The sequence below is a fragment of the Coturnix japonica genome, chromosome 3 (genome assembly GCF_054131305.1).
Source record: "Coturnix japonica strain WE chromosome 3, WE-NBRP24, whole genome shotgun sequence".
Taxonomy (NCBI): domain Eukaryota; kingdom Metazoa; phylum Chordata; class Aves; order Galliformes; family Phasianidae; genus Coturnix; species Coturnix japonica.
In genome coordinates, this window is record NC_140665.1 from 6,827,601 (window position 1) to 6,851,393 (window position 23,793).

At 39.5% G+C, this 23,793-nt stretch overlaps 1 protein-coding gene across 12 annotated transcripts in view; it reads right to left on the reverse strand.

The window, feature by feature from the left end:
* Positions 1–23,793, reverse strand: part of RALGAPA2 (Ral GTPase activating protein catalytic subunit alpha 2) — a 107,313-nt gene that overhangs the window by 33,102 nt on the left and 50,418 nt on the right. For all 12 annotated transcript variants that reach the window (XM_085542461.1, XM_085542459.1, XM_085542463.1 and 9 more), the window contains 14 exons: positions 23,478–23,606; positions 22,482–22,610; positions 21,228–21,286; positions 20,475–20,583; positions 19,782–19,892; positions 19,369–19,437; positions 19,072–19,209; positions 18,325–18,508; positions 15,624–16,395; positions 15,109–15,180; positions 14,081–14,204; positions 12,833–12,988; positions 7,017–7,175; positions 2,124–2,251 (listed from right to left, as the gene is read on the reverse strand). In XM_085542461.1, the coding sequence (XP_085398587.1) occupies positions 2,124–2,251; positions 7,017–7,175; positions 12,833–12,988; positions 14,081–14,204; positions 15,109–15,180; positions 15,624–16,395; positions 18,325–18,508; positions 19,072–19,209; positions 19,369–19,437; positions 19,782–19,892; positions 20,475–20,583; positions 21,228–21,286; positions 22,482–22,610; positions 23,478–23,606 (2,339 nt within the window). The remainder of the gene's footprint in view (positions 1–2,123; positions 2,252–7,016; positions 7,176–12,832; positions 12,989–14,080; positions 14,205–15,108; positions 15,181–15,623; positions 16,396–18,324; positions 18,509–19,071; positions 19,210–19,368; positions 19,438–19,781; positions 19,893–20,474; positions 20,584–21,227; positions 21,287–22,481; positions 22,611–23,477; positions 23,607–23,793) is intronic.

Below are 23,793 nucleotides of genomic sequence, written 5' to 3' on the forward strand. Positions count from 1 at the left end.
TTACCGTTCTCATTTTCAAAGGTATTTCCAACAGAAAAATGTATTTGGGTACAATACTGGAATTTGTGTCATCGTGACCAAGGGATTACAGTGCAAAGCAGCTCTGTGGTCCTGGTCCCCATGGAAACTGGATTCAGATGCTGTCCTTTGCTCACTGCAGCACCCAGCTCAGAGCCTTTGTGCCCGATGAGATTTCTTCCCCAACCTTCCAGCAACAGACCTCACCACTTCCTCCTGACTCTTTCCTAATTGAGATGCAAATTAATCTCTGTGGCTGATTACACTTCCCTCAAAGCCTCTGACAAGGGCAGCTGGAACCAGAGTTTGCGGACTTCCCTGCAAGTGACTTCAGCTGTCACTACTGACAGGATGCTGCCAGACCCAGCAGCACGCGACCCCACAAAAGTTATGTCTCAAGTGCTGCCATACATCACCCTTCCCTTTGCCAGAATTACTGCTTCTTATTTCTCCCTTTGGTATTATTTTTTTAAAGTTATTTCACCTTTGAGATATTTTCCTTCTCAGTACGACAAAGTGACTGAACATCACTCCAGTGCCATCCTAATGGGACGTTCCCACTATGATATCTTTGTCCTGTTTCAGAAATCCTTCAATTTCATCCGTCAAATAGAGATGTAGCAGTCGATCCACTACAGATGTCATTGGTACAAAAGCAGATACAAAAAAGAATCTGGGGACAGATATGGTTTCAGATAGATCTCAAACATATGCTGAGAAGTGGCATGTGCTGTCATGTTCGTGCTGCTCATGTTTCACTGCAGACAATGAAAGGCCCAGAAGGGGACCCTGCAGGAAAGTGGGAGCACAGCAGATCGGTGACAAAACACTGAAAGCCAAAAGCTGAGTGGGATGCAGAAATCAGAGGTTGGTGGTGGGATTACTGGAAGAAGCCATTAGTCTCTTCATTCTAATGAGCGCGGTTTCTTATGATAATTTTACCACTATTATCTCACTATTAGGAATTACCTAAACAAGCAGATGGATTAAGGTGAATTCTGCATTAGCCAGAATTCTCTCCTTAAATAGAAGTGGAAAACCTGGCAAGTTTTGTTTTTTGAGTCATCTGTTAGATACTGCCATGACTTTTCAACTGATGTACTGCGTTCAAATGCTTATGCAACAACCACCAACTGGCTTTGTTTCATACATGAAATGGGTAAATAATGAAGTTAATCCAAATGAGTTTATTTAACTACAGTGCTACTTTTAATTTCCTGCAGCACGTATGGGATAAAACCCAGCATGTTTTTAAACAAAGAATATTTGGAAAATATTGTGTTTTAAAAATATGCATCTCAAAAGTAATTAATATTGTTTCAAAGCTCAAAGCACTTCCAGACTCTTTCTCAAACTCATACTAGTAGAACAATTCTCAAGTAAAAACTTCCCCAAAGAAACCAAGGTGAAGTGAGCGCTGTTACTGACCTAACTAATATGCTTAACAAAACGAGCTATGAAACATTTCTAGCATAGCATTGGCATTATGAGAAAATCATAACTACAGTGAAACCAGTTAGTCTCTATATCACATAAGAACACTCCAGTTAGTTTGTGTATCATATAAAAGTTTATGTTACAACCTGTAGAAGAGATAGCACTTAGCTATCTTCCAGCTGCTGTAAGAAAATGCATTCTGAAAAGCTCCAATTACAGAAAGTGATTGAAAATAGAATTAGGGAACCAAAATAACCGTCTCAGAAGCCAAATCCCATCTGTCTTACTAATGTAACAGGTCCTAGTAAAGTTAACTGGACTACTGTCTTATACCAGATATGAACACAACTGACATCTGTATATTAGCTTAATGTATACCGTAGATAACTTTTACTACCATGAAAGAAAACGGAATATTATCACTACTTACTGTTCAAAGCATCAGTGCAAGTCCAAATCCACTTCTTTGCCTGCTGCTAATAACATCCTTGTGATCTTCTTTTTTAAGCACTGAATGGCAGCAGGGTGTGAATGACTCTTATAACTTGACACGCAGAAAGCTCTGACCTTTTCCAGTAAGTATTTTCACCAATGCTTACCTCATAGCAGCAGAGTATTCAGAAGAACCCTACCAAGGGGAACATTGCATCATCAACAGGAAAGGATACAAGCTCTGGTAGAGAGGGATAAGTGATTTGACGGCTCTGCTGGCATTGATGCACGTGGCACATATAAGGCTTGGCAGCAGCTTTGCAGTCACGATGGCTCCATCGAAGAGAGGACCAAAGAACGGCACCTGCAGACCCCACAATAAAAACAGCACATGTGAAATTGAGCTGAGGAAAGCTCAAGGAAGCACAGGAGCAAGTTCCAAAACGACATACAGAAACAATAAACAGTATGCCCGATTCCCATGGGATTTTCACCGCAAGGCTGCTTGATGGAGGTGAGAGGGAGGCAAGAAGACTTCCTCCTGAACAGATCAAGGCACTTCAGATGTTCAGCTACATTACAAGCGATAGTTTGCACAGTCTCCTTTGTAAATCACAGACAGAAAGACGGCTCTGAGTCAGCCGTGCCACATTTGCTAGCACAACATGTTGCATCTTGCATTATATAAATACAGATTATTGACGTTTGGAAAAATAAGTATCAGAGCCACAATAAAAGTCTACTAAACTATTGTGCCAGGAAACAGTAAGAGCACGTTGTTTTACATACTGACATTTGTGGTATGATACTCATCTCCTATTTTTTTAAGTTTTTAATCTTTTGTAATTACGCTTGATGTGCATTCGGACATTTCACAGCGTATTCAAGATGAACTTATTACATACATCAGCAAAATTTGCCGATGAATTGGAAGTTATTGCTCCATTCGGAGCACATACTCAGAGAGGTTTTCTGCCTTGCATCTCAGCAGGACATTAATTCACTGGCTGAATCCTCCACTTGCAGGAGCTTTTGCTTCAGGCATTATTTTATGAGCTCCTTCCATAGACTTTTCTAAAGGAAAAACGTTGAGCTGATCCAAGATCAGGAAATGCAAGGAGATGGCATCTCTTTGAGGCAGTGCCCCATAGGCACAGTGAGCAGAGGCGACGGGTCCATCTCACGGGCAGTATCAAGATGTGAGAGCTGTGTTACTGCAGGGTTACTTCCAAGGGAGCCTCATCATTTGGTGGCATATGGCTCTTCAGACAATGGCAACATTAGGTGAAAGAGAAAAGAGGCCCAAACACTTTATAAAAGCAAAAAACGTCTGCAATTAGGTAGGTATAACATGCTTTGCCATGTCGAGAACAGAGAAAAAACAATCATTAACTGCATAGGAAATTTCATTATTGACAAGTAGTCAAACTCACTTCCCTATCACAAACTCAAAATGAAAAAAAAAAAATCCAAGCAGAAGCCAACAGCAATTACCAATATTTAAGCTATGGATTTTTTCCATCTGTACAGAGGCTTATCACATAAATAAATACCCTCCATTATTCTTCTGCAACTGCTCGTGGGTGACTGTGACAGTCATTCAATAAATGGACAAAGAGAATAATATAAATCCCCTGCATCGAGGGAATTCCTCTAATTAGAAGTGGCAATGAATTACAGAAGAAATTTGGATTTAATGTAACATCTGCAAATGACAGCTGTCTTCTCACAGATATTTTGTCATTCCTTTACTTAAAATATTGCCTCCCCCCACCTCCAAAAAACAAAAAAGATTAATGAAAACCTCTGCATGGCATTTTGCTTTATTTTATCGTGCTACCATTCCTAATTGGCCAGATGGAAAGAAAGGTGACAGGAAGAAAATCTTTGCCATGGAAGTGATGATGTTCCACAGCACCAAGTTTCTCCAGCTAATGCAGTAACATTTCTAAGTGAAGCTTTTCAACAGATATATTCTATCTTTCAAGTATCAATAAAAGGAGATAAAATGTAAATCTGCATTTTTATATGAGTAGGAACAAGCAAGTGAAGTATGTATTAGTTCTAAAACTATATGCACACATGAATGCTGGATATTCTAAGTCAGATTAGCATGTACATATGCTACAATACTGAGAAACTGATTCTCATTCTCTTCGACTGTAAGCACTTTTGACTTAGTTTCAGCTCTTCAGAAACACCTGGAGCCCTAGGGAGTGTGGCTAATTCTCTTAACACAGGATTACTGTATTTATTCACTGAAAATACATACAAAGTGTGTTCTGTTTGTACATCATGTATATGTGTGTGTGTGTAAATACTTACCTATGCTCATATTTCTAGAAGTCTTTCACTACGCAACTTCTCCAACATTTTTTCCCCCCCAAAGATTACCTCCTATGTGTCAGAGCTCTTGAAACAAAAAGTTCAGCAGTTAAGTTAAATAGATGCTCTCAAACAAACTGCACTTTTCCCCACTCCAGCCCCCCTGCTGAACCTTGCAGGTTGCTCTGCCTGCTTGTGGGGCACAAGGGTAGAGAAGCCCTGCTTGGCCCAGTTGGCCCCCAGCCGCAGCACTGCCACCACTAAGGAAGCAGAAGAGCAACAAAAATGGGAGTGAAGTACAACTGTGAACTCCACTTGGTTAACTGCATCTGATTATATACAAATAACTTTTGGGAAATTAAACACTTTTTTTTTCTAAGGAGCAAACCAGTTTACTTGAAGAACTGAGTCCCCAAGCACATGCTCTGTCAAGAATTCTTCATAAAGTTAAGTTGGTGCATGCTTTCTGATGGGAAAAGAGAGCAACAGTGCGAATGATGGAAGCAACTTTTCATTGAGTGTGAATGATTTCATGTTGTCAAAGCAAGATGAGTTGTAACCAGAAGCAGAACCAAGAGCAGGGTCATCGAAGTCAATGGGATGCTACAGATCATCAGCCTCCATACACAAAGCCCACCGTAACAAGGGAAAGGGGACAGCTGAACTCAATGCACAGGAGCACACATGCCCCACTCAGTACTTTTCCTGCAGGCCAGCATTTAACCAGATATTTAAGAAAAGAACTGATTCAAATGGTTACAGAAAAGTATATATATTAGGCATAGGAAGGAATTAAATCTAAAAAAGAAGTCAAGGGGTAAATCCTCTCGCTCGCAGGCTACCACAAATGTCAAAGCAAGTCATCCACGGCCCAGAAATTAATATTCACCACACTGCAAACACCTGCTTCAATATTTTCCAGGATAAAAAAATATATATATTTTTGTTGCAAACAGTAAAAGTAGGCAAGGTTAAATAAACCTTTTGAGCACAAAGACTTCAGTTCTATAGCAAGCAGCACTAGTTAAAAGACTGGGGAATGGGTAAATTATTGTACCAAATGGCTGAGAATTAATCTCTGATGACTAGCTGCAATCTAACAAGGCATCTGTGTCCCAGGGAACCCGCAGTATGTCCCTGGCGGTATGTGCAGTGTGTAGAGTCTGCCTGGCATTCTTTGTCCTCTTTTGCAGGCAGCTTTTCGTCTCATTGTTCAGAATATCCTCATGCATCTGTGACGCGTGGAATGCATTCACACTAACAGACTTACTATTGTCTTCCCTCAGAAGCTTTGTCGAGCAAAGACTGCATCACGGTTCCTGATAATTATATTGCTTAATTAATCAAGACAAAAAAAATTTGCAAATCATTGCCCCGTTGCCAAGCAGGGAGATAAAAAATGAAAACAATACAAGCTGAAGCAATATAACAAAAGTAACAGCTATCTGATCAGAAATTCTTATATAATGAAGCTATTAATGCTAAATCGGTTAATGTTAACATTGCTCCAGGTGTCTCTACTTAGATGCAAACAAAAAGGCTAACATTATGTATATAAAAGGCCAAATGTTGCCATGGATTCTGTAACCTGATAGAGAGGACAGCCTTTTCATTTGATTAGGGAATGCAATTTAAATACCAGGGACTGAAGCCAAACAACAGACATTTCTCTCTGCAAGCCTCTTTCATTCACCCTGGGGTCAGTAGCTGGTGAACAAAAGGTCAGCCACACTTGCCCTGGAAATGTCTGGATTAATTTTATTACATTGTAATGGTTTGCACTTTAAATGTAGGGATAACACTAAATTTCCAGTTAGCTATTATTCTTTCTGCCCGTTGGGTATCTTTGACTAATACACAAGATGACACAGCCTTTCTCAGGTTGATTCTGTGAATTTTCAAGCATGTTCATAGAGCTAAACTCCACATTTCCTTATGGAAGACTCAGAGTTAAAAATTTAGAGAAGTAAACTACAGAACTCAACAAGTGCAAAGAAAAGTAACCCAATATTCCAATATATAAAAGACTTTCACGTTTGAAATGTATACTGGCAAGCCTCTAGTTACTAATGTATAATAGCCCTATCTAGAAACAACACTGTGAATCTAACACCTGATGGACGCACTCTTCCACAGCTGGTTACTTTCTTGAACAAACAGTGTCTCTTGCATAAGGAAAATGGTATTTATCACAATGATTACTTTCATAAATTATATACAACATACACCAGCAGCTAATAGATTGGGGGGGGGGGAGGGTAGAGGGGTAATGTATATATAGATATGGACTCACAGACACTTGATGTTTTCCAGGGAAACAAAATACACTACTTAAAAAAATATCTTAAAGTGTGGTTGCATAACAATGAATTAAATGGCTCACAAACTCAAACACTTGATGTAAGAATATTCAGTGGCCACTCTACTCCACTGAGTCAGATTATGGTTAGGGTCTTGACAATATGCGAGGTTATGCACAGTGCTATTATGTACAGGAGTACATACATCTTATGACGTGAATCAATACCAAATGTGGAGTTTAAATCTCTATTGTTTTGCTATTACTGGCTCACTTTGGAAATTCATCATGATTTAAACCCCTAAGCACAATAAATCCTGTGGTTTCAGAATTCTGAAGTGGTTCTTTAAGCACTGAGCATAATATAATAAAATTACCTGCATATTTTAATTGCTATTTGCATTTCTAGCATGGAAAGTGAAAGCTAACTCTAAAACACTGAGCTTTAACTATCAGTCAATTGAGCAGAAGATATGACAGATTCAATAAGGCGTTCAAAACGTACCTCTGGTTTCTTCATTATCTCTATGAAAAACATGTGATTCTTCATCGGATAAATAACAATTAAAACATCTCCAAAATCTGTTGGTATTATGCCCCTGCGGTAGTTCCTGTTGTGTTCAGACCAGACGATGTGAACCTCATCATTTCCCAAGTGACGAAGCTGCAACAGCAAATTGGCTCTTTATTAATCAGAGTGATAACAACAGTTTATGAGGGGTCATGGCTTACAAATTGAATTACAATGTTCAATACTAGGAATATTTCATTACAGAAAAAAAAGTTAAAATGTTGTTTTTCTCCACTTGCTCGTGAAAAGATCAGCTAAATAATTTGCTTCATTGAGAACACATTGTCTTCTGATGGCTTAATTAAGTAATTATCAAGCTAGCCATTAAGTGATATGTAAATGTACATTATATACAATAATTTAAGATGGGAATCTGAGCTGCTAGAATAAAACGTTAAATGCAAGACATCAAATATCAGTTAAAATAATGTGGCTGTGACAGAAATGCCTTGACTCTGGACGTCAAGAAACTTCCCATCATGAATGACTCTTTCTCAATTTATTGCATTAAAATATATTTTCTTGCTGTCTGTGTCTCCAAGGAGGATTTTTGTTTGAAAATGTGAGCACAACGTTTTGGACCACTGAAACTACACAAGAATGTGAAATACTGGGGAACTTATTTTATTTGGAGCAGAGCTGCAAAAAATGGGGATACATTTTGAGTAGGACATACCCCAAATCCATCTAAAGAACCGTGTGCTTGCTTTGTAATGGGAGGAAGTAGAGTTGACCTAACAGATGGTAAGGAGTACTTGGCAATAACGTACAAGCTACGCACAATAGTTCCAACTGTAAGCTTTAAAGTTAAAATTTAATCCACTTGCAGAATGTCAGTCTAATTCATAAGGAGAATTTCAGTCCCACTTAAACCTTAGAAGTGCACTACCTCAGTTTGGTGCCAGCCCTCTGAACAATGCGTACAACAGACCTAACCAAAAGTCAAAGCATAACTGTGCTTTCTGCATGGTCTCTGTGCAAAAATAATAACAAAAGTTGTCTTTGATAAATCATCTGCACAAGCCTTGTATGAGCTGATACTGTACCAAAGCACTTTCTCTCTTCAGAACCACGTCGAGCCTTTTAAAGCAAAGAATTTCAGTCCCACAAAGTTGAGTGGCAAACATACCCCACTTATAAGAGAAACACGCACACCCATGAACCACAACAGGAATCGAAGCCACAAGGGTTGCTTACAGCTTAGCACTCTAGAGGAGTAGAATAAAGCTACACTCTCAGAATGACTCAGATCCTCAGTTTGATTTAAATGTAATAGAAGAAAGAGTTGTATTTTTTTTAAAGCTATACATAAATGACATTTTTAACTGTTTGAAGAAAATGCAAATGGTCTGAGCCTATATGAAATGTGGATACATTAAGAATAGTAATACTAGAGCTTCTTGGACATACAAAATCAGCATGAGCCACTGCTGTCATGGCCATCTTGAACATGTCCCCAAGTTTTAAAGGAAAATTCAAACAGAAGACAGATCTGTTTTACTCCAAAAAGAAGACCTGGAAGATAAGCATTGGTATTGCCTCACTTCCTAGAGTGCTTTGAGAATGATATAAGGCACACACAGCTACAAAAACAGGAATCAAAATACATCCAAATGCCACTTTTTAATTCACCATGAATTATTTTGCTTTAAAACTTGATCATGCTCAGGAAAGCAAAGCTTGGTAAACAAGAAGTTAGCTCAATCTCTGCTTGCTTGGGACAGGAAGAGATGGTAATAAAATGCTGGTTTTGCTGCAATCCCCATCAAATGCAGAAAAGCGCGTTACCACCTTTGTTTTTAAATCGCACCTCTTTAACCACTGCATCTATAGAAACATAAAACTGGCACCCATCAGAAATATTTGCTCTCACGAGATCATTCCGTTGATAAAAACCATTGCGACAATCCTGTCAGCAGCAGCACAGCAGCTGCTATGCTCAGGGGTGGCTCGCTCCAAGCACAGGCTGTATGCTCGCCTCGACGTCCTCAACACAAGGCTGCTCCAAAGGCCAAAGAGACACAGACTGGAGCAGGGGCACATGCAGGTGGGGAAAAAAGAACCCCCTCTATTAAACTGTAGTCAAGAAAGAAGGAATCTGTCTCAAAAACCCAACGCAATCCCCAGTGAGGAGAAGCAACCCAATTGTTTCAATGAGCACCCTGCCCGCCACGCGTGGCTGCGAGGGCCAGCACCGGTCGCGGCACACACCTCGGCCTGACCCCCTCTCCCCACTAATTGCATTACCCAGCCAGCTGGCTCCAGAGAGGAGTCGTCTGTTTGCCCGAAGAATTCCTGCTTGTGGGGAGGCAGGGCTGCTCCTTTCGCTAAGAAACAGTCGGGCCTGACATCCCCATTGTTTGGCTGACAGTGCGCCCATCCTAAAATCTAAGTTTTATTTGTAAATTAACCAAGAAACTTCCTGCCAGAACAGTGCTGCCTGGAGACTGATAATGTGTGCCTTTCATTCCCTTTCACTCTTACTGTATCACTGCCAATTTGTTTTTCTGCTGCTCGCCAGCCCTAGGCTATAAAAGCCTTGTAAGACATAAGTGCAATTATAGTCCTGGAGTCAAATGAATTGGACAAATCCAATAGCACAGCTCTGTCCCCACTTTGCAAACCCCTACAGCAGTTAGATTAGCTGCTAAAAATCTAATCTAGCTCCAGCTAACAAATTTCTGCAGCGAAGGAGCAAGAGTTCAGTATGGGGTTGCAAGCAGATTTCTGAATTGAAAAAGTTCTGCTATGACAATGGGGGAAGATGGAATAAATCACTCGAAAATTTTGCAGCCCATCTTTAAACTGTTAGATGCAATTTAGTTAGAACAAGATGGGGGACTGCAGGATGCTGCTACTCTGATTGATTTTCATTCTTACCACGAGAAATCCAGATGTAAAAAAAAAAAAAATTAGAAACAGTGATGCTGAGCCCCAGGAGCAGCAAGAGATAGCAGCTGAATTTTTGTTCTTCTGTAACTCTAAGAGAAATTACTTCTTTCAGGGCTGCCTTATTTGGAGTGACTCGGGGGTGGTGTTTATTCTTAGTTGGGTTTTCTGTTCAGATCTCTGAATGAACAATTGATCACCCTGTTCTTCATATAAAGGTATACAGAGTACAAATTATTAATGCACAGAAATGAGGGATCAAGTTCATCCTCAGTGGAAGTGCACTTATACCCATTAATTTATACCAGAAATTAATTTACCCTCATTTTCAGTAAAAATAAAGGACCAGAATAACATATTAAGTAAAATTACTGCATCTGTTCAATTCTCCAGCCCACCGAACTTGGGGTCTGCTGTACTACTTCCTTGGCCAGCAGGTGGTAAGTTCTTGTGTTCAGCTCCAGAGCTCAAGAGCCAAGCAAACTGACTGGTATTGAATTCTGTCTGTCTGTAGGCAAAATAAGCAAAGAAACCACAGGAATGACAAAGGTTTAGAAGACAAGAGGGAGTTTAGGTTCCAAATTGCATCCATGCAACCCTAACTAATGGAAGCACAAGGAAGGCAAGAAAAAGATTATGCTGCCAGGATTCACAAGTGAAACTTCATAAACCGACATTAGAGTTTACCTTTGAGGTGGTATGAGCTCTTAACCTGCAGCATGTTTAGTACCTTAGAAATGGTCTGGATACATAATTCTAAGTGTCCTTAGAAATGGTCTGGATACATAATCATGCTTAAAGCACTAGTTTTAAATGTGATTTAATCCACCAGCATTACCAATGAATTAGAGAACTATCGATCCCACTAAAATTTTACAGTGCCTCTGAAATGCGTATTGCTGCCCACTCTTAGCTGCATTTCAGCAAAGTTTGTTAAGAATTCAGAGCTAATTTGAACAGAAATGTATTCCAGTTTAACAAACAGCTACAGCAAATTAAATAAAGCTGTTCTGTTCAAAAGCACAGAATCATGGAAGGTCCCACATTAAAGAAGACTCTGAGGTAATGCAGTACAAACCACTGCTTATAGCAGGGCCAGCTCCCAAGCTCTACTGGGTTGCCCAAAGCTTTGTCCTGCCTTACAGGAATTCACATTTAAGGTCTCATTAAGCTTTAGAGCAACTACTTTAAGGTGTGTTTTGTGGATAATGTGCACTGGAGCTGGCCTTGTTTCCTAACAGTTCAAGACCTGAAGTCAGGAAAATACTGAATGCTTTCACTTTTTGTTTCTCGTGAAGAAGAAACTCTCTTAGAGCAACTAAATAGAATAACCAGTCTATCTCCATGGCTCCATGGTTAGTTACTAATGTGAGTGGAAATTAGAGGAATTAGTAAAACAGACTATTTGCCTTTTTTTTTTTTTCCCTTGGGCTCTGTCAAAATGTGCTTTTCCCTTATCCAGGTGATAGATAACTCAACAGCTAGTCTAGATATTTCACTGCCTAAGACAGGCATCCATCACACCCAAAAGATATGAATTGGAAGGGAAGATTAGTCTAAATGACCACAATTAGTCCAGGAAAAGAAAGACCGTGAAAGAGACAGAAGCAGACCTCAAATATGAGCAAGGCTGCTGCAAAACAATCTGTTCTCTAGAACCATGTGGGATGGGGTAAGAATAAAGGAGATTAAACTGAAGCAAAGCAGATAATACAAAATATAGTTTTGTGAGAGAGGCCTTGAAGTATGTTGCTGAAGGAAATTATAAAGCATTCAGAATGGGAGTTTTTAACCAGTACCTGGATAAATACCAGCCAGGAACAGACAGTGAAATACGGACAGTCCTACCATGGGTCAGTGACAGAGACTATAATGTCTCTCAGTGCATGCCACAGACCTTCCTCTTTATCTTAGAGCACTCTGATGACTGTGTAAATGTACTGATATGTAGGTAAAATGCATACATGAAGACAACATGTAATTTTCTTGACTTTTTTTTTTAAAATGAGAAATGTGAAGAAAAGAAAAGCTCCATCTTAACTGGGTGAGTTTTCAAGAGTGGTAACTGGAAATTCCAGTCCTTTATTTCAAGGAAAAGATCATTTCAAAACTAGCTGAAGCAGGAATAAAAATCATCTGGTGGTATCTATAGCTAATTCCCAGGGCACACCAGTATCACAGCAGTATACTGGATGGCTGTAGTAGCATTAATATACATTAACAACCTGCCTAGGACAAGTTGCCAATCCTAATTAAAGAAGCAAAGATTTGGTACGTACCTAAAATCTTCTCTGACTAAGCAGCAGTTGGCAAGCACCACAATCTCAAATCAGTGGTTAGAAAAGAAAAACCATGAAGTACTGATACCAACGAAATTTTGGACTGGGTTCTAGCCATCTCTGAAGCAGAGTCTGCTTGTCACAATTGCGAATAACTGGATAATGGTTCTAAATATTAGCTGGCTGCTTTTACTGCTATGCTTGTCACTTCTCTTTCACTTCTTTTCTTTTCTGGTACACACCAGACGATTCATCTGTGAAGTTTTATTATGCTGCATTTGGTGGTTTTGTTCTACCACACTACAGCAGTTTTTGGCAGGCAGACAACACACAAATGAAATTATTGCTAATATTATTACTAATGGTGGTATTTAAGGCTACCATGGAAATGTTAATTGTGTTGCAGAATCCAGAATTTAGATGCCATTTAATTCAGATAATCTAGCTGCAGAGCACCATGTGGCACAGAAAAGATAGCCTGCTAGGACGAGTCAGCACAATCTGCTATGAGTGTAAACCCTCATTTAAGCACATGGAAACTATACTGAATGTTTTGAAATACATACACAGCAACTGACTTACCTTTTTGGTCAGTGAATCATCTGAATCTGAAGGCATTCTTGTAGACACGTGAAAAATGATTTCCACGGTAGAGGTAGCATAATAGGGTGCTGTTTGTCCAGTGCTGCCATTGCGCTGCAGACCACCCATAAACCCACCGTGTGTCGAGAGATCAACCTAAATGATTGACAGTCACAATCAGAAAAATCAGTCTTTTTTTTTTTAAGGACTGATGAATAACCCAACTTATTTACAAATCAACAGCTGGTATGATGGTAAACATCCCAAAGGAAGATAAGCCTTTCCGTACAGGTTTGTCATCTCAGCTTTAGATCTGTTGGCTTCCCATTCTTGTATCTGACATGGACTAAAAATAAACAACTCTTAACTACGTACCAAGTGATTATCTTTAAGACTATTCTACCTTTCTATCAGCAATGGAACAGCAGTGCTCTAAGGGCTACCATGTGGCTTAGCAAGCCCACCCAAAGCACACACAGCGGGAGCTAATTAAAAAGTGCACAGAAAATATAACCACTAAGGAAATCTGTACAAGAAATTGAAACTTTATACTAAAAGAAAGACTGTGAGAAAGGCTCTCAAGACTTTTGCCAGGGGACAATGTGACCACTACTGCAACCTGATGAGAAGCTCAAGGAAAACTCTCTGAAGCATTCTAGTTCACTTTGTTGAGCTAATGATGGCTAAAAAAATCTGACCAAAAGGCAGAAGAAAAGCAAGGAGGAACATAAAATAAGTAAAGGTTTTGGGAATTAAAGAGGTGGGAAATTAAGGAACATGGAAAACATTGCTTATTTAAAATGTTATAGCCCTGGGACACCACCAGCCTGAGTCTTTAAATTCACCTTCCAAGCAATATCTGCTATAGCAGGGAGAATGGAAAGATGTTTACTTCCAGCTTCACACAACCACGTCACGTATTAACCTAAAAAGCCTCCTCTTTGTATTCTGTCATACAACATCCTCCCGTTCCCCTGTTTCAGCAAGCTAACAGAAGTCTTAAAAAACCTGCAATATATCACAGCTTGTAGAAATGATGCGAATATCCGGAACATTCGGATTTACAGAATTCTGCCAAATAAAATGACCTCTGAGGTACTGATAAATATTACTGCGTATTAAAATTCACTTTTCTTTTTCAAGAATTAACGAGCGGGTACACAAGCAGTTTGTTCTCCATTTACCTACTTTAACTGGCTTACACTTGATTTCCATAGGTCACGATTTTGCCTAAATTTGTGTTTTTACCTCCCAACCCAGTCCAGCAACAAAATCTTCATAAGCCTGGCTTCCCCTGGCATTGGACAGTATTGAACATTTGTCCTCCTGTCCTTCTGCAATGTAAAACACTGCAATCTTGTGAGTTTCACGGCTGTAATTAGATATAAAAAGAAATGAGAATTAAAAGAAGTTGTAGGTGAAATTATTCTTTGTATCATCTGCCCTCTAAAACCATGTTTTACTCTCTGCCTGTTTCTTTGATGCACGCAAATTCATCACTTAACTTCTGAATTATGTTCACCTTTTCTTTTTCCCCCACAACCACACTGCAGAGATAGTGCTGTTCAGAGAGCAGAGCAAGGGCCATTCTTTCTTTTCATCAGCCAAAGAATTGATCATCAAGTTCCAATTACAGGGTTAATTGCTTACATCTGTGCAACCTTGCTGAAAACATTAAGATTGCACAGCTGTTAATGAGAGTAAAATCTGACCAACAGAATTTTAATTATGGGACAATGATATATGAGAAAGGAAGAAGCATGTACTGACTCCTGGGATGAGTTTTACAAGGCTGATGCTTACAATTGATCTGGTATAAAAATTGGTGGAGTGCAAGAAAATCAGAACTCTACAATTCTGCAAACGTGCCAAGGAATGAAAGTAATACTCAGAACTCTATTCTACCTGGCTGTAAAAGAGTGGAATGAAGATTATCCCTTAATGTACTGCTCTTGACAGAGGGATCAATCTGCAGAAAAGTCCTTGGGGTGAGTCGATGCAAAGTCATCAAAAAATTTTGGTACTTCTTCCCTCCCCTCTCAGCTAAAGAGAACAGGAAACAGGCTGTTGTGTTTTCCTTCTTACTATCTGGCATTCTGCGTAGACAGCACCTTTGAAAATCACTTCTCCATTCAGGCTCTGCAGCTCTTTAGAAACAACAATTCTGTGTTTTCATACACGTTTTTGTACTGCTGGCACATGCAATTTCAATGATTGGTTTTGGTGATGCACTTACTCCCTCTTTTTGAAACCCTGAGCTATTAAACATTACCTACCATTGGCGAGAATCCAGATTTTTCAGTTCTCTCAGTAATTTTGAATTTTTCTTAAGAAGGTGGAAGCTTTTCCTGTAAACATACATAAATTATTAGGAAAGAAAATGCAATAAGGTATAGTCACTATTTTTGCATTCAAGTTCTTAGCAGAAGGGAATCAATTTAACAAAAATTCATTTTCTTTCTACTCTTAAATAATCTGCAGTCATCTACCAAAAATAATCATGGTCATAGGTATGTGTAAAAGTTCAAAGCTGTGCTGTAACTACCAGCTGTACAATTATTGCTGTTTTAAGAGTGTGCATGTTTGAGAGTGTAAGTGAAAAACACTTGCTTTAAAAATCATCAGACTCATAAATAACTCAGAATTTCAGACTAACAAGTCTTGCTGGGATGACTGTAAGTCACAAGAGCAGTACTACAGCAGGGGAGGACAGTGTGTGGATCTGGATTAGTTTTTCGACATCAGATGCTGCAAAAGCACTGTAAACATGTCCTGAGCCCTCTGTTCCTACCTTCTATCCCAGGAGTTCATTCCCAAGTCATTTAGCAACAGCCGACAGAAATAAAAGGACGCTTGAGGTTCAGCAGGACGTGGTTCTTCCTGATGGGCCACCTTCATATTAAAGTCTGAGCTGCATTTTAAAATATACTCATTTTCCTGGGTACTTTGCCTCATCAGGGCTTCAGTGATTGCATTCTCTTGGTCGCAGCTCATACCAAAGGGTGGCGGTGATGGCTCGTTCAGCTTCCGCTGGGGATGTAAAAGGCATTCAGGACTAGTGTTACCGATCTTCTCCAGTAATTTGTCAAGAGCATCTTCTCCTTCTTCCACCTGAGAAATGTCTTTTTGGGAACTGAAGTGGTGCTCAGAGCTGCTTGATATCACAAACGAGTTTGCTGCGCTCTGACGTGGAAGGCAGCCCTCCAAAGGTCCATACAATATCCTGCCATCCCAAGAGTACTTCCCTGAGATATCTCTGACAATTACCCTTACATCCGAGGGGGCTACTGCTGGCTCAGTGTCTTTCCTCTTTTCTGCAGGAATTTGGAGGTATGATATAAGAGTACTGTCATTAAACACAAAGAGCTGAAGGTTGGGGCTCCGGAAGACTTCTGATGACAGCTCAGAGGATTCCACATATGAGTTGTCATGGTTCTCACTAAGGAGACTGTGGAGAATGGCAGGACCTCCACTGAGTGGGTAGTGGCTCAAATGGTTCACCAGATGAGTCATAACCATCCGTGCCGTTAAAGGTATTAGTTCTAAGTTCCTTCTCCTTTTTTCTAGAACAATCAATAGAGGGAACAGATCAGTAAAACCAGCAAGAGGTAATTAAAAATAACATCTGCACATTTCTGACTCGTTTTAGAAGTTTGCTTTGGTCATTCTCAAAATCATTCCTTTTCAAGAAACTATTTACAACCACTGCCCAAGCAATTCTACCCACCACACATCCTTACTCAACACTCTCTTTGAAATTTACCTTTCACTGACATCCAGGTCTTCATACAGTTTGTAAGAAGCACACACAGCACTGCACAGGGATCCCACAACATCTGCTGTCACTGCAGTTTCACCTGGCACATTCAGGTGCTTCTCCTTACCTCCCACATTCCCACAAGTCAACAACAAGGCAGTCAGATCAAGAGAGAGACAGAGGAAAAGAAGCAAAAGCAATGGAGAGATGCAACTAAAAACCAACACTTCTCCACTTTTAGTAGTCGTTTGAAAAGAGCAGCACGGTAAAGTCCATTGCATCAGGTGGGAGACTCTCTAGATCCACATACAAGCCCTCATCACAGGCAAATACATCACAGTTATCTCATAAACCAATAGGATTCTGGAGTTGTGTTGTGCACCCAGTTCTTCTACTGGAGCTTTGTTCCAGAGTTATATCCTATGTATACTCAGTTGTTTTCTCTTTTTTATGGTAATTTTGTTCATGTTCACTTTTCTTCAGTTTACAGTGGTTTTTTTCTTGGCATTTATACCTTCTAATACACTTCCAGACAACAGCTATATCCCTTTCCAGCTTTCATTTTGCTAGCCTCCAAGAATTCTTCAGCCTCCTCCTCAGAAAAAAAGGTTCCATATTCTTTTCCTCTACTCCCTGGCAGTAAATCTCTGCCTGCTCCAGTTCAAATCTATTTTTTTCTTAAACAATTAAACCGAAGCAATTGTAGAGCACTAACATCTCTGAGATAAGAAACATCTTGTTCTAATGACAAACACATCTGACACGGACCCTTTTCTTCCTGCTATTCACAAAGCCCCTCCTCAGCTACTCAGAAAGAGAGTAAAACAGGTCTTTGTGTTTCCTTTTTTTCCCTCTTTTAGTTAAAACTGAAAATGTGTATACAGAAGGAAAAAAAAAAAAAAGAAAGAAAAAAGCTGTAAGGCTCAAAAACAGGCAAGTATCAAAACCTGAACAGGCTATTTAAAAGCAACATTCCAAACCCAACTACAGCTTGTACCACTTAATGCTGCACCTTTACTTCTGATCTTCCTGCAGAAATTAACTAAGGCACATTAATATATGATAATCTTTAATTCATAGCTGAATAGCCACTGCTTTGAAAACTTTTAACAGTGTTTGAAATAAAGGTGGTTTCTAAGATAAAACACTTTAAAATATTGCTCCATATGTTTGTATACATACTGCAGTTGCTTTTAAGGAGTGTGTAACACGATGTAGCCAAATCCAAATAATCTCTTTTCACTTTTGACACTGGTAGTATTGTGAGTCAGCAGGAATACTGCATTTATGCAGCTGCAGAATTTGGTTCACATCGCACATGGCATTCTGAAATCACTCAGAACAGGTACATCATGGTGTCCATTCAAGAAAGGCTGCTGCACACTCTCAAACCAAGCCTGATTTACAGCTTATCTTAGTCACTGGAATGTAATTATATATGCCAAATTTTAAGTAAAACCAAAGGCAAAAACAGACTGTCAGTCCACTCTATCTCCACAGAACTTTTGAATTCTGTGTCATTTTCTTTCTTTTCTGATCATCCTAAAAAGCACTGTTGGTAACAAGTTCTAAAGTTCTATTACACTCGCAACAGAATTTCATTAAAAAAAAAAAAACCTTAAGAACTATTTGTTGTGTAAGGAGTAAGGAAATGCACGTTTGCAAGGAAGATTTAACCTGGAGACATCCTAGCATAGACACGATGGTCCTCATCATGCTCTGTGAATTCTCCTACCTTCGGCAACAGTGAGCAGGTTGCCCAGATCTGTGGCAGAGTGGCACTGGGCTGGCTCACAGCTTGTGACATTCCCCAGAGGCAAAAATGGGTCATAGTCAGCAGAAGACAGATCCGCAAGGCTCAGCACGTAATGGCTTTGCTGGGTGTACGTACTGGAGCCATTCACACAGCAGTGCAAAACCTGTGAGCAGACAAGCGTGGCATCAAAGGAGTGATGAAGAACAGACATCAGTACCCGCTTACACTGCAAGGAGTGACCCACTATAATTTTACATTACAAAAGCCAGCACGTGCTACAAAAACATCCATGTCTAAATTCAGTGCTTCTACAATAGCTCTCTTTTTTGCTACATGCTCTGTACTTTAACAGTTCACTTCAGGACTCTTTCTATATTTAACAATTTATGTATTTTAACAGACCACTCCAAATTATTCAAATACTTCTGCTGAGATGACTTGCTCTGGACCATCGCTTTGAGCATTTTGCCTTTCTCTTGTCATCATTTTCTGTGTTCCATGTCTCTACCTCAAATAAAGCAGTTTTCTTTCTTTTCAAGATCCTGCACATCGATCTTACTGTCTTAATATTTTCAGTTCTTGACTTCTCATCTGTATGATTTTGCCCACGCTCTGAAGATTCATGTTTCTCTACATGCTTCAAAATCCTCCTGTGCCTAAGAGGATCAGCAATAAGCATCTTTCAACTTTTAGGCATAATAAATCATGCTCATTCTGCATACTCACTCTGTATATATAGTCCAGTAAGGGAGCTTTGGATGCGTGCTGATCTTCGAGGACACCAGCAGACACTGGCTCCAGCAGCATTTTCATAGGTAATGCCATACACCAATCCAACAAGCAAAGTAGCAATGAAACTATAAACTAAACAGAAACATGTAGCACAGGTATTATCTGTCAAATTCACACGTGCTTAAATGCATGGGCTTAAAAGGTTGAAATAAGACTTTGGTTCAAAGCCACTTAATGACTTGCTCAAACAGCACAAAGAAAGAACAGAGACTCCTCACTTCAGTGACATACCTTTTTATCTGCCTCCACACAGGAATATTCAGCACTTGGCAGAAGAAAAGCAATAGTGGCCACAAGGATCTATGTTAAAAGAAACAGAATTTGAGAAAGATGTTTACCTTCTTTCACTATAAAGGCAGAGAACAAACTTCATTCGACGGGGCATGAAAAAGGTTGAAGTCCCTTAGAAGCATTTAGCTGCCCTTGTAAATCAACATATAGGTGAAACAAAGTTTATCTAAGCATTCTGAAAATAAAAGGTGAGAAATACATGCTGCACTTACAACTACAGCAAGTAAGACTCTTAACAGCACTCTCAGAAGAAACAGAAAGTTAACATTGACAGCTCGGGTTCCAGCAGCTCAAGTAAAGAATTAAGACAACTCTGCATATGATTTCCACACAAATGTCTTAAGCTGACGTACTTCAGTAATTTTTCTGGACAGGGATGATTCATACTCCTGCAGCTTTTGCCAGTAAGAAACAAGCAGCTGAAGAACATCACAGGCTACCTGAGCTACCAGTTTATTAGAAAACTGGAAGAGAAGAAAAGGTAATTAAAAACAAAATAAATATGTTGGCATGATACAGTGCAATTTGTTTTTCTACTTCTTAAATTATTCTTCATCCATACAAACGATAAAAAACTGTATGCAAAAATCACACACTCAGCTTAAGGAAATAGCAGACAACATTAACTACAAAATCTTAAGATTATATTATCATATTCTCTTATTTAATATACAAGAGTCTCTAGCTGCATATTCACATGCCATTTTTGTAATAACTTTGTATTTTTATACAGGATGTCATGCTGGCCCCACTGAAGAACTGTGCATTTACTCCCTAGCAACTTCAAAGGAGTAGTAAGAATCTGGACCACTCAGCAGAAATAATAAACTACTAAGCATACGCAAAGCTTCAGAACAAGACGGCATCTCCTATCTGATGGCCAGTGTCATATTGCTAACATTATGCAGTCTCCAGTAACATCCTGACAGTGCTTTAAGCAAGAGACCAACCAGCGTGCTGTGCTCCTAGAATCAGTAACTGTTTCAAACCTTACAGTAGCATTTTCACAACATGTTTATTAACTACAGAGACTGCTGCAGTATTACCTTTAGTGTCACACCTATGACGTTGATTGCTTCCTTCACTTGAGGGTGGTTTGTGCACTGCGTTAGTTCTTCACATATCCAAATTCCAAGGCCACAAATGGCTATGCATCTATTTTGAAAGAGAAAATATTTTTGTCGAGAGTTTTAAGGGAGTCCAGTTTTCCTTTACACTTCATTCTTTCTGAATTTGCACTCTGGAATGAACCACTCCTCCTTCATACAGTAGCTATCACTGTACAGCAGCACTAGGCAGTTATTAACTAAGGACACTGTACAGTAGCACTAAGCAGTTATTAACTAAGAATCTTGAAGGTGTCTGCCAAAGCCTATTCCTCAGTCAATCACGAAAAGAACAAGATAGAAACAAACCAACTAGCCCGGCTTAAAATCTGATTGCTTCCAATTTTAAGTACACTCAAACACAACAGAACTTCGGAAGTACGAGGCACTTAACTACAATATATGCCATCTTTGGGAAATATTTCTTCAAACTATACAAAATATAAGCAGACCCTGCAAGAAGAATGAGCAAAGATGGATGGAAGCAACGTACAAAGATCTCTTTTACCTCTCCTAAGACACACAATAGGTCAAGAGAGTCCACAGAGTGAACTTTATCTCAGCAGGGCTGAAGAACTCAACAGGTCAAAACACAATGAAGGTGTAAAAAAATTCAGCTGTACAATGGCTGAAAAACAGGTAGTCAGAAAGACTCTCTGATACTCCCATTTCTTACTGTACTCAATATTTTACCTTGCAGCTTCACTTGGCTCCTCTGTAGCATTCTTCAGTAAAATATTAATGAGGTAGCACTAAAACAATACAATAAATTAGAGTAAGTGGCTATTTCATATATCCACTTTATTTATCATTGTTTAATTTTGATTACAAACAAAATGTACTCCAAGTGTCAGGCTATTTTAAAGTACTTACTCAACAAGTTTATTTTGTCAAAGGAGAATTATTCATTACAATTCAGGTATACAGACCCCTGTGGATAAAACTAATTGACTCAAAGTCATGTACAGAGTTGGCAGGTATTTACTAACTGTGAGTATTCAGCACTTCCTAATATAATATATGGTGTTCATGCACTAAAAAAGCCTTATCTTGATTAAAAAAACCAGTGCCTTCTTTAATACAGATAAGTGTCTTTTAAAATCTAGGCTGCTTTAACAATCTTCTGATGAGAACTTGGGGCCTAATGAAGAAATCAGGAATGAGAGCTGTACGTGCTAAAGGCTTTGCGTTCTCTCCATTTTTACTCTCAAAAGCCACAAAAGGAATTCAGAGATTCCTCCTTACCTTTACCTAATTTTCTGCAATGGATTGGCAAAGTGTCTTAAGTTTATTGAAGCTAGTACAAGGCTAACTGAGCAGGTTTCACCAGCAAGTGATGCTCCAGGTCATACCTGTTGGGGTCTTTGGTGTGTATTTTTTCTCCTCCAAGGTCATTTTTGTTAAGGTCATTGAATTACAAAGCTTTCCATCCAGTAGAACAATTAGTATCCCAAGGTACCTCACTGACATTACTTTCTGGACAAAGGTAATACATGTAAAGCTAGGGGTGCTGCCTAATTGGGGAATTTACTTAACGTTTTACTATAACACCAATAAAGTAATAACTGTTTCCCTCTTATGCACGCCCCACATTTCTTAGAGGACAAGCTAATATACAAACATGCACTGAATGGACACTTTAAATAATACCACCACCACCATTTAATGAATTGACATTGCAGACATCTGGCTGGAAAACACAGTATTTGATTATAGCCAATTCACTCTCTTTGAAAGTAAAATGTAATTTGCACTATCTAAGCTTTGTTAATCTTACGGTGCACGTTAAGCAAAGCAATGCTTATCAAATAAGTACGTATGTGTGCTGCTGTGGTTTGGAGGAGAAGGAGGGATTTATTATTTAAACAGAAAGTATACAGCAAAAATAAAGTGATTAAATAATAAAGATAGGTTAGGCTACATACACGTCTCCTAATAAAACTTTACCTTCACATCGGCACTTCCCGCAATGATCTCACCAGCTTCTGACATGGGCTGCAATAGTGGGATTTCTTGATAGATATTTGGAAAGCAAACAAGAGACCCAAGGATGGTATGAGCTTCTGAACGGGGAGCCTAAGAAATGGAAAAGTGAATGAAAATATTTTCTTCTTTCATCTGGCACTGCTTGTACATTTTTGTCCTGCTGAAGATACATCACACACTAAGTTTTATGCTTGCAGGATAAATTAAATGTTTTGGTTTTTTTTTTAGAACATTTTCCATGGAAGGTGGAGCTTTCATTCCTTGTGAGCATTTTAAGCATATTCAGTGAACCTGATAAGGTTTGTTTTTTTCAAGAGATGCTGGTAATTTAACATCTGTAAGTGCGTTGAAGGATAACACAGCAAGACTCACCGCTTCAATTCTGCTGAAACCTAAGAGGTCTGTGTCCCTAAGCCATCCGCGCAGCAGCACAGAGCAGCATGCAGCCAAAATGGACTGAAAGGGCTCCTTGAAGTGCAGTTCCAACACTCTCCTGTTGTTTGTTTTTTTTTCCAGAACTGTCAGGTCATTACCCTTATTCTGGCCTCCATCCTTACTTTGCTACTTTATTTGCCTTCATTAATTTCATCATTTATAAACCTATTTCTGTTAGTGTTGATACTTGGCAAAACATTCTGCACCACCAAATGAGCTCCATGCTTTCAATACTCAGTGAAAAACACTGAGTATGGGATTCGGAAATCCAAGCCCTGCTTTTAGCATGCAAACATGCTGCAGCATTGGTGAGGATATGATTTCTCACACTCTGGCCTTTTGATGAAACACCTTTGCAATACTAGTGTGTCACCCTACCCCTTGCTTTCACACATCAGCTGCCATGGTATCTGCCCCAAGAGCCCCGGCTGGCATTGCACTAATGAGCCCACACCTGTTGGAGTGCAGACATCCCAAGCTCATTAGCAGGCAGGCTCCCAGGCTGGGCATTGCCATGCTCACCTCCAGCAGGTCCGTGCTCAGCACTCTGGCTGCTGCTGTGATGAAATCTCCTATCAGCATTGTAAAGCCAGGCAAGCCCAGGAAGAAAAACCAAGGTGGGCAATGCTTTATGACAGTATTCAAGATATCCTGAAAAATGAAGAGAAATTACCTGCTTGAGAAAGAAATGACTAAATATAACAACCCACCAAAACCCTACAGGAGGAGCTGGAGAAGATTTAAGTTGGTAGCTGGCCATTTCCACATTTATCAAAGTGATGCTTCACTGAGCTGCATGTAACAATGATACAAAAGCATTTAGTAGAAGTGTGTTCAG